The sequence below is a fragment of the Actinia tenebrosa genome, unplaced genomic scaffold, assembly GCF_029948245.1.
Source record: "Actinia tenebrosa isolate PJP-AT-01 unplaced genomic scaffold, QUT_ActTen_1.0 PGA_scaffold14__42_contigs__length_11649687, whole genome shotgun sequence".
NCBI lineage: Eukaryota > Metazoa > Cnidaria > Anthozoa > Actiniaria > Actiniidae > Actinia > Actinia tenebrosa.
In genome coordinates, this window is record NW_028292574.1 from 5,075,843 (window position 1) to 5,091,628 (window position 15,786).

Sequence of the window (15,786 nt, forward strand, 5' to 3'; positions counted from 1 at the left end):
ATTGCAGAAACGTTGTAGTATACATTAATACAAATATCTAATTTATTCAGTATATTTAATGATATGCAAAACGGAAAAATCGCTTTATTTATTGTTTGTTTCATCAATGTTTCATTCAATGACTGTCAAAATACTTTTTCTTGTCTTTTAGATCGTATAGATTATAAATCAGTTGGTTTTAAGAGTTGAAAATGGTTATTTTGCATTATGCATCTCATTATATATTTGTATAAATGTATAAATGTATACTACAACGTTTCTGCAATCGAGTGTATATATATATATATATATATATAATATATCATGATCGTGTGATTTCCTCACTTTACACACACACACACACACACACAAACACACACACACACACACAAACACACACACACACACAAACACACACACAAACACACACACACAACACACACAAACACACACACACAACACACACAAACACACACACACACACAAACACACACACACACACAAACAAACACACACACACACACAAACAAACACACACACACACACACACACACAAACACACACACAAACACACACACACACACACACACACACACAAACACACACACACACACACAAACACACACACACACACACACAAATACATACTGCAGTTAGTTTGCATAAACTTTGACCCTTTTGTGCATATATACAAGTATATCAAAAGTATATCAGAAATTATGGAATATCATCGCTGATATTTTTTCGAGTTGTCTATCACTAGGGCTTTCTATTATATTATGTCAAAGTAGACGCCGCCAAATACTTTTCGTATTTGTAAAACTATAATTGTGTATGTAACACTTTTACAAAGCACTTTGTAGCTGTAACCAGGATCTATTATTGTCTCTTTTGAAGCCACCGTTATTTTTGTATGCCAATTTGCCCCTGTTAGAAATTAAGGTGCGGTGTTGTCCCAGGGCAATTATCTTCTCGAACGGCGGAGCAGAGCAGAGCAGAGCAGAGCAGAGCAGAGCAGAGCATGATATTTTTAGACTAACGTTCTTGTAATTCACGTTACGCGCAGCACATGCAATCATACGAGCGTACGACGAGATGTCCCCGATAATTGGCATCACTCGTTAACTCCAGTGTGATAACATGTGCGCATCGCGACGTTACAAAGACCAACAAAGACCAAAATTCGAGCACAGCTTTAAAGATTTTTTTTAAAAAGTCGTGCATAAGAAAAGTGCCATAAAAATTTCCAAATTATGTCCAAAAAAATTCCTGCACAAAATAAATTGACCAACCCCCCCCCCCCCCCCCCCCCCCCCCTCAAAAATCTAATGGTCCGTCCCTTAACCCGCATTTTTGGTTCGCGCATGCGGTTTTCGCACGAGTGATATTATCGATCACCTGAAATTCGATATTCGAGTATAATATCTAAAGATTTCTCACCAAATACGCATAATTCACCAGTAAAGTTTAGTCTAATGAAGCTTAATAAAGAGTGTAGTCTTAGATGACATTATTTATATTATAAGAAGTACAAGGGAAGATAAAGTTTATTGAACTGAATTTAAAAATAGAAAAGGAAAAACAAACTTTCTCAACGTACAGAAATCCAATCTATTGTAAATCGAAAAGACTTTTCTTCTCAACTTAACATGGATATGAATACACAGCCACACATAATCAATGACACCTGTGCGAACGAGACGAGGTGAAACTGCTCGTCAGGTAAAGGTAAGATTACTGATAAACAGTGTGTCTCTTAGTATAGATATACTCGTAAGTTATTGTAGCAAAAGGCATTTAATTAAGTTTGAGCTGAGTAGCTGCATATCGTGATAAGAAAGAGATGAAACATCGGTGGCGAAAAAAACGTTTTTACTTTCAAATAAATATACTGAGTCTTACCCCATTTTTTAAAATCGATATAATTCCATTCTGATTTGTTTTTCTGAAATTTGTTTTCTTTCAGTAGCATTAAAGTTTCTTTCTTTCTTTTTGTTTGTTTTGTTTGTGGTGTGGGGGGTGGGGCGTTCGGGTTAGTGCGAGCGGGTGGTAGAGGTCGGGCGGGGGCGGGCGGTCGCGTGCGGGGGGGGGCAGGCTGCGTGGGGTGCGGGGTCTTTTCTTCTTGGTTTTTTTTTTTTTTGTTCTTTATCTCGTCTTTGTATCTCTCTTTTCTTTCTTTCTTTTTATCTTTCTTTCTCTCTCTCTCTCTTTCTTACTTTCTCTCTCTCTCTCTTTTTCTTTCTTTCTTGGTCGCTGGTTTGAGCCCTGCGGTCGTCACATGTGAATTGAGTTCGTTTGATGTGTTGTTCTCTCCTATGCTACGAGGGTTTTCTCCGGGTTCTCCGGTTTCCTCCGGTAAAAATCAACATGCGAGTTGAGCGTTGTGTGCATAGAATATTAAATGTAGTGGTAGTGCGTGTGAGCGAAAAGTGTCCCCGATTAGCGCGAAAGCGCTAGAACGACTAGACACTTAAATAAAAGTGATTCTTCTCTCTACTGATTAATCTTCTCTCTACTGAGCTTAACTAATAAAACTTAACTACTAAGATTTAAGTATTATTTACCTGAAGTCTGCGACACTGACTTGAGCGCAAATCCACCGACGGATCGGAAATTTTCTCTTAGAAGCAACTTGAATAAACCGGTAGTCGGTGCTTCATTTTTCTATATATATCATAATATAAGTCCTAGATTGATGTATATCTTAGCACAATAACTGACTTAACACGGGAAATTAGATACAAGGAAATCGAAAAATCTGTATAGAAAATCACCAAAGTCAAGCAATTACCAATACATATTAGCCTAGAAAGATTTTGTGCCGCTTTTTTCAATACATATACTAAAAGTTGATTACGTTTACGCACTCCCCGGCTACGGGTAGACGCCGCCATTTTGAATTTGTCAAAAACAAGTGAAAATAGCCACGACATCGAGCTGATTATGAGGCTTTAAAAACGTTATAGTGATAAAACTGACTTTATCACGAGTCAAAGATTCATCGTTTTCCGTTTTATCTTAAGCTCCATATAATTTTTCATTATCTTCAAGCATCATGTTTCACTTTAAAAGAAATATTGAAACAACTGACATTGTTTAAGATTTTACGACTGTAGATGGATTTTTTTTTTTTTTTTTTTTTTTCGTTTCAAGATTTTTAAATTTTTTGCACTTATTTATATTCTTTTCTATTTTTTGGACAAAGAAAAAAAATTTTTTTTCAAGATATTCGATAAAATGAAATTTATCCTGTAAGTATACGTTTTGTTCGATATTGGAGGCAGCGTAGGAGTTAAATTGAAACATTTGATACGAAAAACGAGGTTTGAAATATACACGCTCAATATTCAACTTTTTGTTTGTGTTGACAATAGCTTGAATAGACCAGTTTCGCATTCCAAATTACCGCTGTGTTCCTTGATTACAGACTCATTTGCACAGGGTCAGCCTCGTATCAGTGTTTAAATATTCACAAATACCAACGGTAAAGTAAAGCATGCACAACTTCAACAACAAAAACACTTTGAAACAGACCTTGACTGGAACACGTGAATATTCTGCACAAACTCGAGACTAACCCTGTGCAAATGAGTCTGTAATCAAGAAACACAGCGGTAATTTGGAATTCGAAACGGGTCTATTCGTTTTCTGGTTTTCCGGGTTTTTCATCTTCACAAGTATCGGCAACATGTGACGTCTTACACGTGCATGGATGTTGACGACATGGTAGCTCTCGGGGAAAAAAACACATTTGAATAGCCCTATTTCACTATGACGTCACTGCTTGTTTATGTGGGGGATAGAATCACCAAATCCAATAGAAAATTCAACAAAATTTGCTCCTAGCGAAACAGTTTAATCTAAAATGGCCTGGTTTTCAGATATAATGTGCAAATATGTACTAAGAAATTAATTAAATTAAAATTAAAATAACAATAAATAAGGAATAGTGATTCAAGTTCCTTCCATTTCAACGTAAAAGACGTAAACGTAAACGTGTCACTTGCGTTGACATTACAGTATTTCATTTAAATTGAATAGACTCGACAAGATGTCTGTACTACGAGAAAATGAACACGTTACACTTCGTTCTGTGAGCTTGACATCTTTTAAAATTTAATTGGCGTTTTGAAATTACTCCAGCTCAGTGTTATAAAGATATTTTCGTGTAAGGAAAGGTACGTTTTGTCTGGGGCGAGGGATGGGCTGTCCATAATGGTTCACTTTTTTAATGACGTCCTGACCCTCTCCCGGCTCTGAGGCCCCAACCCTCCCTGCCACTCACTACAAAACGCATCTTCCCTATGTAAAGTCATATATGACTACAGCTGGTGAAGGTTGGCAGGGGTTTTGTTGCATGTTACGTGTTGCATACTAGGCCAGAATGGCACTATGGACGACAAAAATAATATCAGCCAACTTGGGTCACGACCGGCTATGTGAAGTTTTCCTAAAATGGCGGCTGATTTTGACTTTTTTATGTATTTTTGTTTCTTGTTGTTGTTGTTGTTGTTGTTCTTGATGATGATGATGTTGCTGTTGTTGTTGTAGAAGAAGAATAGAGACCTTTAGATCCGACGACGAGTAAGAGAACGAGTACGAGTACAAGTTTCTAGCTTTTCAAGATTGGTACTGTCATTTCGTATTCGTAGTTGTGTACGTAGATTGAAACTTTAAATTGTAAAAAATCGGGAATCCACTATGATTCAGTGTTAACCACACGCATAGGACCAATTTTAAACTTGTACTTGTACTCTATCTCGTACTCCAAGTTGTTGGATCTAAAGGTCGCCAATAAATCGGTGGCCACGAGCGACGACGGAGCTTTTAGTTGACTACAACCTTGATTTCTGTCTCTGAATGGAGACTGAGCAATCGCCTAACTATACAACTCCCTGCCCAATTGGTTAAAAAATTACATCCATGCATATTTATCAATACCATTTCCTCCATCAAAGCGATAAAGCCATAGTCTAATGGTAAGGTTTTGATAAATGAATTGATTCGTAGTGATCGTCTTTTTGATAATCGGCTCAATTTTTACTCTCGTCAAAGTTCTGCCGGTAAAATGTGAGCTCCCGTCTTAGTTGTAAGAGATATCATTCCAAGATCTTTGGAAGCTCTATATCGGTATAATGAGTTACAAGTGATAGAGAGATTACGCCTATTTCCTGCAAGACATCTGGACTTGGCTTGTGTTAAACCTAGGCGGTTTCTATGACAACCCAGTTGGTATCATCGACATCTCGATTATTCGTGAAGGCTTTCGGATAAACGTGGTTTTTCAGCTGACAGTGTTAAGCACGTTCAAGAAAGTAGCTTTATAAATAAACAAACGTATCAGTCGCTTTTAGAATTGAAAATAGACTAAAACGATCTTTAGATAGAGAAGAAGGAAGAGGAGAGCTACCTCGTTTGAACCAAAGCCATTTTGAAGGTAACAGGATCGATCGCCTTTTTTTGCGAAAGTTTCTATCGATAGATTATATTCTATTTCAAGTGAGTCCTTTCTACCAATTTTAGAAATTTCTCACTGTACAATATCACGTATCGTAGCGGCATTGCACTTGTCACTCTTGGCTGGACACGGCATCACATGTCCCTTGATTCATTGCTTTTTCTCTTCGTTCTTCGCGGCTTTCGACTTTTCTCAAAACCTAATGAGTTAGCTGTGCCCTGATTTAGATCAGCCCAGAGGTTGTTTCAGGGTTCTATCTGTGAATGAGCCATGCCCTGACTTGGATCAGCCTAGAGGTCGCGTTTCTGAGGGTTTGATCTGAAGGTTACCCATGCGCTGACTTTGATCAGCCAAGCGGTTGTTTCAGGGTTGGATCTGTGAGTTAGACCTGCCCTGACTTCGATCAGCCCAGAGGTTGTTTCAGGGTCCGATCTGTGAGTTAGCCATGCCCTGACTTGGATCAGCCCAGAGGTTGTTTCAGGGTTTGATCTGTGAGTTAGCCGTGCCCTGACTTAGATCAGCACAGAGGTAGTTTCAGGGTCCGATCTGTGAGTTAGCCATGCCCTGACTTGGATCAGCCCAGAGGTTGTTTCAGGGTTTGATCTGTGAGTTAGCCATGCCCTGACTTGGATCAGCCTAGAGGGTGTTACATGCAGGGTTCCGATAAAATGAGAGTTTTAATCTTCAAAGATATACATAAAATATAAAAATTAAATATAAATATGCCTAGTAATGCGGACCGATTTGACAACTCAAATTCATTAAAACTAAACTAGTGGATATCGTATCGGGCACCGACTGCCATGTTAAAATTGTGGCGAAGCTCAGTTTGGAAATTTAACCGGCTGTCATTTGGAAATGCTTTCATATAAAAAAACGATTCATGTTTTAACGACAGGATTTATGGTTGTGGGAGGAAGACAACGAGGCAACAGAGGCGAAGAGATCTCTACATATTATTCGCATAATACCTTGAGTCGAAACAAATGTGTCGTAGATGTCCTAGATATTTTTATTACCGTAGGTATGAAAGTTAGTAGACTGACGTTTCGGACATTAGTCCTTCGTCGGAGTCAATGTCGTATTGTCGAAATGGGAGAACCTTTCATTGGGAGAACCTTCATAGCACTCGAGTCATGACCAGTTGATGTAGTGTATTCAATAAATCTAATGTATTCTATTGTCGTTCTATCTATTTTATCAGGTGTGATTCATTGTATTTTTATGAATACATTACGAAAACTGCTTGCTACATAGGCAGTCTCCCGTGGTCCATTCATTAAGGCTGTAGTCACTTTTGTATTATCCATTACGCATGCGCATATCCTTGTAACTTAATACACAATCTATTTCACCAGGAATTGTGTGTTTTTCATGTCTGTGTCGCCATTAACGAGTTAATTGCAAGATGTTGAAATTTCATGTCAACAAGCAGCATAGTATAAGTAAACTTGTTGTATTAATAACGAAGTGCTGCATAGGTAAATACTGCAAGTGCATGCTTTTATAGGTAGCCATCATGCCTCCAAGACCTACGCTCTTGAAGTGCATTAAATAATTAGTCATTGTATATTGGTTTAAATCGATTTTTATCCTTAAGAAAAGCAAAATTTTAAAAGAAAACAAAGAAGACTGAATGTATAGGAAGGAAGGAAGTTAGATAAATTTAAATGAAGAAGAATAAGATAATTGGTTGATAATAATATAATAATAATGATAATAATAATAACAACAACAACAATAATAATAATAATAATAACAGTAATAATAATAATATTTTTTTAAAATTATATATACAATATCTAAATATATTTGCAACAAATTAAATTATAATAATTAATAATAATGATAGGATGATGGATGATGATGATAGATAATGATAGACAGGAGTCGCGAGTTATTGTTATCAAGCGAAGGAAATAAATAAGCGGAATTAGTTTTGTTTCCTGCTTATCTCATGTACAATTGATTCCGTTTAAAGGGTTGAACGACACGTTTCGTGCAACGCCGAAAACCAAGGGAAAAAAACTAGAAAACTAAAACACAAAGAATGAAAATACTAGCTTAGTTTTGACTCGTTGCTTCTTGACAAACGAATTTCAAGTTCGAGTTATCGAGGCTCAAATTATAAACACGAAGGCCTTTCGAAGGGGGCACTAGAGAGTTTTAGATTGACTTTTTTTCTCCCCGCAAATGGCAAACGTGACCACGTTTTCATCGTTTTCCTGTACTTTACTTTACCTTTTACAAACCTTCTCACAAAAGACAAATATTCTTTTGTTTTTCAACTACTTAGACTTTTTTGCGATTCTTTTTAAGCTATTTAAGATAATTTTTAAATGGTCAACTGACGTTTACGTTTGCCGTGAATGAAAATCTAAAACTCTCTACTGACTGAGCGGCGCTAGCTACTGATCGCTCTGTAATTAAGGATGTGATGATTAATATATTAATTCTTGAAATATGAACTGTCAATCAGATCTAGTGGTATGATCTACTTTGAGTAAAATCTTAAGATAAATCATAGGTAATCGTAACTGAAGGAAAAGGGTAGCTGAAAAGAATTGAGAGAAGAAAAGGAAATGGTCGAGGGGAGGAGCGGAGAGGAGAGGAGAGGAGAGAAGAGAAGAGGAAACGAGTAGATCAGAGCCAGAGATACCATGTCATATTCCTAAGAAATGATAATCCTGCCCATAAAATTCATTTAAAACCTGCTTTGTAAGATGATGGTTAGCTAGATTTTTTGATTGCATAATTTTTTCAGTGAGCAAGATTGGATAATAATTACTTCATAATATTAACACAAATGCGTATGAAACGCTTTTGCAGCCATGGCGACAGAACATCTTAAACATACGACATTAAAAGGGTCGTGTTTTCATAGACTAATGTATAATCTATATTGAATTTGCCCCACGCAAAAGGCTAAAGCTAAAACTTTCATTTTAAAAGCAGACAAAAGCAAGCAAAATTTTACATTCATTTTGATTATAAAACGGATTGGAATTGCTACATTATTGCTATTGCATGACGTAACTCTAGAGATCAAGTCGACCAATCAGAATCCAGTTTTTGGGTTAATTTATAGATAGGAGCGTTGGACTTTACTAGTTATTTTCTTTAGCCAAAAGGCACGAACTTTCAATCGGCAAGAAATACAGCATTTGGTTTGATAATAGGGTACATTTCAACTGTGATGTAAACCTTTTTTCAAAGCTACTGTGTGAACTGCGAAATGCCATACTGAACCATTGTACAATTAACTTCGAGATTTATAAAGGTAGGTCAGAGAAAAGCTTATCAAAATTGCATCTAAACCTTAAAATATATGGGTTTTATTAAGCTTAATTATAAACCGCTTTAAATAAGACGTGTAGGCAATCAAGAACAGGTCAAATAAGTACGTTTTTGTATGTTTTTTGAAGTATAGCGATGACTAATTGTTGCCTTTCAGAGCTGAGAAACATATGGAGTCGAATTTAGATTTAAAGATTATCCTATGAAGTTAAATTAATATAGCTTCATTTCCGCTCATTTTTCATTTTGTTAAAAGTGAAAAAAGCAGTGTGAAATTAAAGTAGTGTTAGTGGTAAGAAATAATATGAAGTTAAGATTCAATCGTGCTAATGTAGTTTAGGCAATGTATGATTGTGGTGTTGGCGCAGAGGATTCAAATAATGTCTTGCACCTGGTACTGTAAGTTGGTATTAAATGAAAACAAAACATTTACACTCAAAAATTCAAACTAAAGGAGAGAGCGGAAGAAAGAAAAAAGCAGAAGTTAATAGAGAAGAAAAACAAAAGGAAATAAAAAAAAATAAATAAATAAAACGAACGAAAGTAAGAACATTAAAAACATCAAGTTCAAATGCACGTCTTTTCGAAGATCTCAAATCGTAAACCACCTAACGTTAATTTGTAAATTTTCTATTCTGAATAAGAATTATACTATTTTTGAATAAAATAATCTACAAGCATACGAACACGGATTCTTATTTAAGTATAAATATAGAGCTATAGATGTAAATTGAGTATTAAAAAAAGATTTTAAAATGGACAAAAAAATGCTATTTTAGTTTGAGATATTTTTCGAAGATAAAATAAGACGAGCAAGAAACACGTCATACATTTTCATGGCTATGCTCCTTAATTACAAAAAAGGTGCAGTTAAATGCGTCTTTAATTATAGTAACATTTTATAATTAATTATGTAATTAAGCTGTTGGAAATCTAGTTTTAAAAAAATGACGGCTAACGAAAGAAGTATTGATGGTTTCGTGACATTTAATATAATCTTGTTAAGCAAAAACAACAACAGCAACAAAAAAACAAACAACAAAAAACGAAAAACATTGGAAAATATTCTGATTATGAATTATTAACGACTCCCAAATCTGCTGAAAAAACTATTTAGTTTCGGGGAACCCTATCACTTTGATAGTAATATAATTTGCCAAAAATGTGGTATTTTATATAGGTTTTTGCACTTTATATATCGAATATATCAACATTAAAAAGTAGGGAATAACAAAAAGCACTCGTATATATATATAGACTATCACTGTATATGCTTATCACAGCATAATAATAATAATAATAATAATAATAATAATAATAATAATAATAATAATAATAATAATCTTTCATAAGACAGTACTTTTTTTAGAATGACTTATGTAAAATTATACACAGATTCATATGTTAATAATACTATTTTTTATTGATTCAGATTTGTGTGTATACGTCATATTCTTAGGTTTTCCTTTAAAATAATTTTTTTCTTTACTTAGCTGGGAAATACCAACTTTTGTAACTTCTTCAGTATATTTATGTACAACACCTAATTGCAGGAACTTTTTAATATAAAAATATAACACATATAACAAAATATCAAATAAGACTTCATTACTGCGGTATTCCATATTCTGCGAACTCTGTGATTGCACGCTGAAATTTGATTTTTCGCTGCCGTCAATCAAAAATAATCAGTCAGTACCTTCTACGTTGATATATATATATATATACACTCGATTGCAGAAACGTTGTAGTATACATTTATACAAATATCTAATTTATTCAGTATATTTAATGATATGCAAAACGGAAAAATCGCTTTATTTATTGTTTGTTTCATTCAATGACTGTCAAAAAAATTTTTCTTGTCTATTAGATCGTACAGATTATAAATCAGTTGGTTTTAAGCGTTGAAAATGGTTATTTTGCATTATGCATCTCATTAGATATTTGTATAAATGTATATATACATACATATATATATACATACATATATATATACATACATATATTATTAAGGAACATAATACGGCGCGCGTGTCTATATACTGTGATATAAACACGATGGGAGCTATAGAGCAAGAGAGAAGTCGTAGAGAATAAGAGGCGTAGCCGAGTGTTTCTTTGACTTCCCGAGTGCTCTACAGCTCCCAGAGTATTTATATCACAGTATATAGACACAAGCGGATGTTTTATATCGCTTTTATAAAATATTTTTGAATGATTTCGCGCGATGATATAAACAGGGTAGCCAGCCAATCAGCGCGCGCGTTATATCTCAAATATTTTACAAAAGAAAATATGTTGAACATGGTGAAAGCCCTAGAATCGAATTGACTTTTATAGCTTGTGAATATTCTACGTTTTGTCTGACTTTTTAGGGAATTGCCATTAATTAGGGGTTTAACGGGTGGGGGGAGTTTCACCACAACAGTTCTTTTCGTCCAACCCATGACTCTGACACTGAGGTATCCTGAAGTAACGCTGTCATAATCAATAAAAATTAATGGTAACTCTCTTTATATCCATTATTTTTTTTTAGTTTTTCGTTGAAGTTGCCAAGGTCGATTTACAAAACTTCTTCTTCCTAGCGTAATATGAAACACTGCATGTTATTAGCCATTCCGTGCCGGAGTGAGTAAAAAGGTTGATCGGGTTGGCATTTTGGTCATCGTTTTGGGGAATGAAATAGACGCCATATTGGAAATATATCCCAATTTTGAATAGTTCCGTTCAAAGATTGGTTTTACATGGGAAGGAGTGTACATTACTTTTTAGTTATTCGTCGAGGGGAAGGCTTGATATATTTTTCGCGCGTCTTGCATGGGGAGTGGACGAAAAGAACTGTTACACTGTAAATATTAGGCAACTCCCCCTCCCCCCACCCGTTAAGCCCCTAATAAATGACAAGTCCCTAAAAAGTCGGACAAAACGTAGAATATTCACAAGCTATAAAAGCTATTTTAGCAAGCCAATCGCGGTTGTTACAGGGAGATTTAGTCGTTCTTGATATGTTTTATCTTGTACGTCAAACCGTAAAGTTTATCGTTTCACACGAAGTTTAGGTGTATTTTAGTGTTGTCTACAATGCTAATGAACTTACTCCCATCAAACTTCACATTTTCACTCATTTTAATATGATCTTTCCAGCTATGGTTATTCTTCTTCTTTCTTGTGAGTTTTAGTGGAATTTCATGATAAAAATTCATTTTACAGGCGAAGTCATCATTATCTACTGTCTTATCTTTTGCTTCACTTTTTCTTTTTTTCAGAAGGAAATTAAACGGTAAAATGAATGAATCAATTGACTCAACGGAAAGAGCTATCCATAACAACACGGTGTCATCACCGTCAAAGTCACTTGTTATCATAACAGTTGTTTTTGGTAAGTTAATGAAAGTGATGATACACCGGATCGAAATATAGCGATCAATTTGAATAAGATGAAAGATATAAATGAAGGAAGGAAGGAAAATAATAAATGAATAAAAAGAAAACTGAGGAGGAATGAAAAAAGCGATGAGGCGATTTATGAAGGGAAGAAAATGAGAAAAGAAAGATATAAAGAACAGTTGTTTTTGGTAAGTTAATGAAAGTGATATACACCGGATCGAAATATAGCGATCAATTTGAATAAGATGAAAGATATAAATGAAGGAAGGAAGGAAGAAAAATAATAAATGAATAAAAAGAAAACTGAGGAGGAATGAAAAAAGCGATGAGGCGATTTATGAAAGGAAGAAAATGAGAAAAGAAAGATATAAAGAACAGTTGTTTTTGGTAAGTTAATGAAAGTGATATACACCAGATCGAAACATAGCGATCAATTTGAATAAGATGGAAGATAAAATTAAGGAAGGAAGGAAATCTATAAGTGAATAAAAAGAAAACTGAGGAGGAATGAAAAAAGGGATGAGGAGATTTATGGAAGGAGGAAAATGAGAAAAGAAATAAATAAAGAACAAAAGAAAAGAAAAATATATTAACGACTAAGAAAGGAAAGGATGAAATGAAGAAAGGAAGAAAGAGCAAAGAGACAAAAAAAGGAAAAACAAAACAAAACAAAACAAAACAAACAAAAAAAAAACAAAGGAAAGGATGAAAGGAAGTAAGGCAGAAAGAGCAAAGAGACAAAAAATGAAAATTAAAAAAAAAAAAAAAAGGAAAACAAAAAAACAAAACAAAACAAAACAAAACAAACACACATACACACAAAACAAAGCAAAGTAAAACTAACTAAAAAAAAAAAAAAAAAAAAAAAAAAAAGAAAAGAAAAGAAATCTGATTAATTTTAAATATCTAAAGAAACAGATTGGCTCCAAAACTGCAACTTCTTAAGATAAAAGATTTATCATGGCTTATAGCTTTTTTTAATTCACTCTGCTTTTTCCAATTAATGCTGTTTGTCAAACCCCTAAAGTATTAACTGACTTTTCCCTTTTCTTTTCTTCTCAGTATTTATTTCTGTTGTGGGTACCACCGGCAATGGACTTGTAATAATGGTTGTTAAACGCCTACAGCATCATGGCAAGCGTTCCAGTGTCCACACATTTCTCCTGCATCTGGCCTTGTCTGATCTTCTTGTGTGTATTGTCTGTATTCCACTGACAATATTGGTCAACTTTCTTCCGGCAAAGGCCCACAGCTTAAGTAGTAACATTACTTGTAAGACAATGCGATTTCTCCAGGTAAAGAGTGATATTTTGTAAGAGTTAGCAAGTAAGCTAGGAAGCAAACGAACGATTAACCGAACGAATGGAAGAGACTGACGAACGGGTAAACGGACGGATGGAAAGGCCAGGCGAACAGATGGACAGACGGATGAAGAAACGGACAAACGAACAGATGGACAGAGGGGGCACTAGAGAAAAACGTTTGCGCATTCGTGCACTTCAGCACGTATTCTAAGAATTTTGAAAAATTTTCAAGTGAGAAAATAAATGTTAGTTTTCCCCAAGTATACGAAACATTTCGCGAGTACACTTTTGTCGGACCAAGATACTATATTAACAAACACAAATATGAAAGAATTAGCCCTAAGTTTCAGGCATGGACATTAAGTTTTGGCATTTTGTTAAGTCCAATTTATCAGGCATGTTTGAAAGTCAACAAATTTACATGCTTTGAGTAATTTGCATACGGGTTCAGAGCATGCGCAGACGTTTTTCACTCGTGTCGACAGACGGACAGACGCGGATGAAGGAACGAACAAATAAATATAATCAAAAATATTGATTTTCTTTCTACAATGTTCACGACTCAATAATCAAAAAATGAAATAGGATTTAATTTGTCCCTTATAAAAACCATTCATATTTGTTTCTGTTTTTCTCGCTAGTTCTTGGCACCAACCATTTCCATCATGTTGCTAACGGTCATCAGCATCGACAGATATTTTGCCGTGGTACGACCCCTTCACAACAAAATCTTCCTACGAAAGCCAAAGGTCATGGTTTGCATAGCATGGCTCATCTCCATTATTCAATTTCTACCTACATTCCACTTTTCCAAGGTAGTAAACCTTAAAAGAAATAACCACACTATTGGATACTGCACTCCAATTCCTTACAACACGAAATCTGGATACGGATTTCTACTTTTTGTCGCTATCTTTTCTTTCGTTCTGCCATTAATAATCATTTCACTCATGTATGGGCTGATTATTCGTGTGGTATGGTTCCGCCATCAACAACTTAATGAGACTTCATCGACCAATAGAAACAACGGAGAACAACTGTTCCGAAAATCCAAAAAGAAAGTCCTTCAGATGTTAATGATAGTGGTTGTGGCATTCATCTGCTGCTGGCTGCCATTTGTGATATATTGTGGATTCATTGAAGTTAACACGGCGACGTTTCCAAATCCAGTTGACATCGTCCGCATTGCTACATACTGTCTTGCTCTCTTCAACTCTATTTTAAATCCATTTATCTATTTCTTTTCCAATACCCTGTTGAGGAATGCATGCATAGATTTGGTCTTCTGCAGAAAATTTACCATGCCAAGCACCAGTAACTTCGGCATTGGAAGTCCCAGCTTAACGAAGAAACTTTCTAGCACTAGGCTATCGCTGTCCCCTAATATGAATACCTATCTTACTGATCGACGTGGTCGTCATAGCGTACACTCAATGCTGCTAGCCAAAGCGGATAGCTCTAAGGATCCATCTCCATTAGGAAGAACTCGGAGGCTAAACAATGGGTTAGGTGCTAGTTTAAGGCGCCAGGGATCGTTGCCAATAATAGCTATGAGCGATAGTCCGTGGATGAGGAGAGCTGCCGATAGCCGACTTTCACCTGGTGTGGACAATGTAGGTAGAATGCCGAAGCAATTGCCTACAAGGACTACAATGGAGGATCGCGAAATGACAACTTTCATCTAAGTATGCTTATGAATGAAAGAAATTATATGACGAAGAAATGCACTTTGACATTTAAAAAAAACCGAATCGCAATATTAAGTTGTTTGGTATTTAACACAGTGGCGGATCCAGGATTTTTCAAAGGGGGGTTCCGTTTCTTAAACTGTGTATAATTCTCTTTTGTTTAGTCGATGTCTGACAAAAAAATTGGCTCTAATCACCTAATTTACTATCTAGTAACGGAGCTTAAAGGTAAATTAAACATTATAACAGCAAATATTTATCATTTCGTGTTCAACATTATCCTTGTGGATACTTTTAAGCAAAATTTATATAAGACATATTTCTGTTACCTAAAAGATCAAACCTTCAAGGGAGGTTCCGTGAAACCCTTCGAACCCCCCCTGGATCCGCCACTGCAACACTACAAGCGGAGGATGAGGAAAAGAACTTTTATCTAAGCATTAATAAATCAATAAATTGTAATTGTAATTGTAATCCGTACGTGTGAATAAAAGACATGACGTAAAAATGCGCTATTACATTTAAAAAAACGAATCGCAAAATTAAGTTGTTTGGTATTCAACACTACGAGAACCACAACGGAGGATCTGGAAAGACAACCTTTATCTAAGCGTCCGTAATAAATGAAGGAAATAATATAATGGCGGGAAAATGCACTAGAACATTAGGG

General features: G+C 35.3%; 2 protein-coding genes across 5 annotated transcripts in view; one reads left to right on the forward strand and one right to left on the reverse strand.

Moving 5' to 3' along the window:
* Positions 1–15,786, reverse strand: part of LOC116298293 (pleckstrin homology domain-containing family M member 2) — a 40,039-nt gene that overhangs the window by 2,910 nt on the left and 21,343 nt on the right. The window contains exon 28 of one of the 3 annotated variants that reach the window (XR_016119734.1): positions 13,186–14,681. The exons of the other annotated variants lie outside the window; for them this stretch is intronic. The gene's annotated coding sequence lies outside the window, so the exon portion shown is untranslated. Of the gene's footprint in view, positions 1–13,185; positions 14,682–15,786 lie in introns of those variants that run through there. 3 annotated transcript variants of the gene reach the window in all.
* On the forward strand, positions 5,344–15,785 carry LOC116298286 (galanin receptor 2a). 2 transcript variants are annotated; one of them, XM_031706677.2, is made up of 4 exons: positions 5,344–5,416; positions 12,004–12,116; positions 13,187–13,419; positions 14,070–15,785. In XM_031706677.2, the coding sequence occupies exons 2-4, from the start codon at positions 12,023–12,025 to the stop codon at positions 15,111–15,113; spliced, it is 1,371 nt and encodes a 456-aa protein (XP_031562537.2). In that variant the 5' UTR covers positions 5,344–5,416; positions 12,004–12,022; the 3' UTR covers positions 15,114–15,785. The 2 variants fall into 2 exon arrangements, with proteins under 2 accessions (XP_031562537.2, XP_031562536.2); XM_031706676.2 differs by lacking the exon at positions 5,344–5,416 and adding an exon at positions 8,398–8,717.

Coding starts and splice junctions, on each gene's coding strand:
- LOC116298286 (XM_031706677.2), top strand. CDS start 12,023: ATGAATGAATCAATTGACTCAACGGAAAGAGCTATCCATAACAACACG. Junction 12,117..13,186: donor TATCATAACAGTTGTTTTTG/GTAAGTTAATGA, acceptor TTTTCTTCTCAG/TATTTATTTCTGTTGTGGGT. Junction 13,420..14,069: donor AGACAATGCGATTTCTCCAG/GTAAAGAGTGAT, acceptor TTTTCTCGCTAG/TTCTTGGCACCAACCATTTC.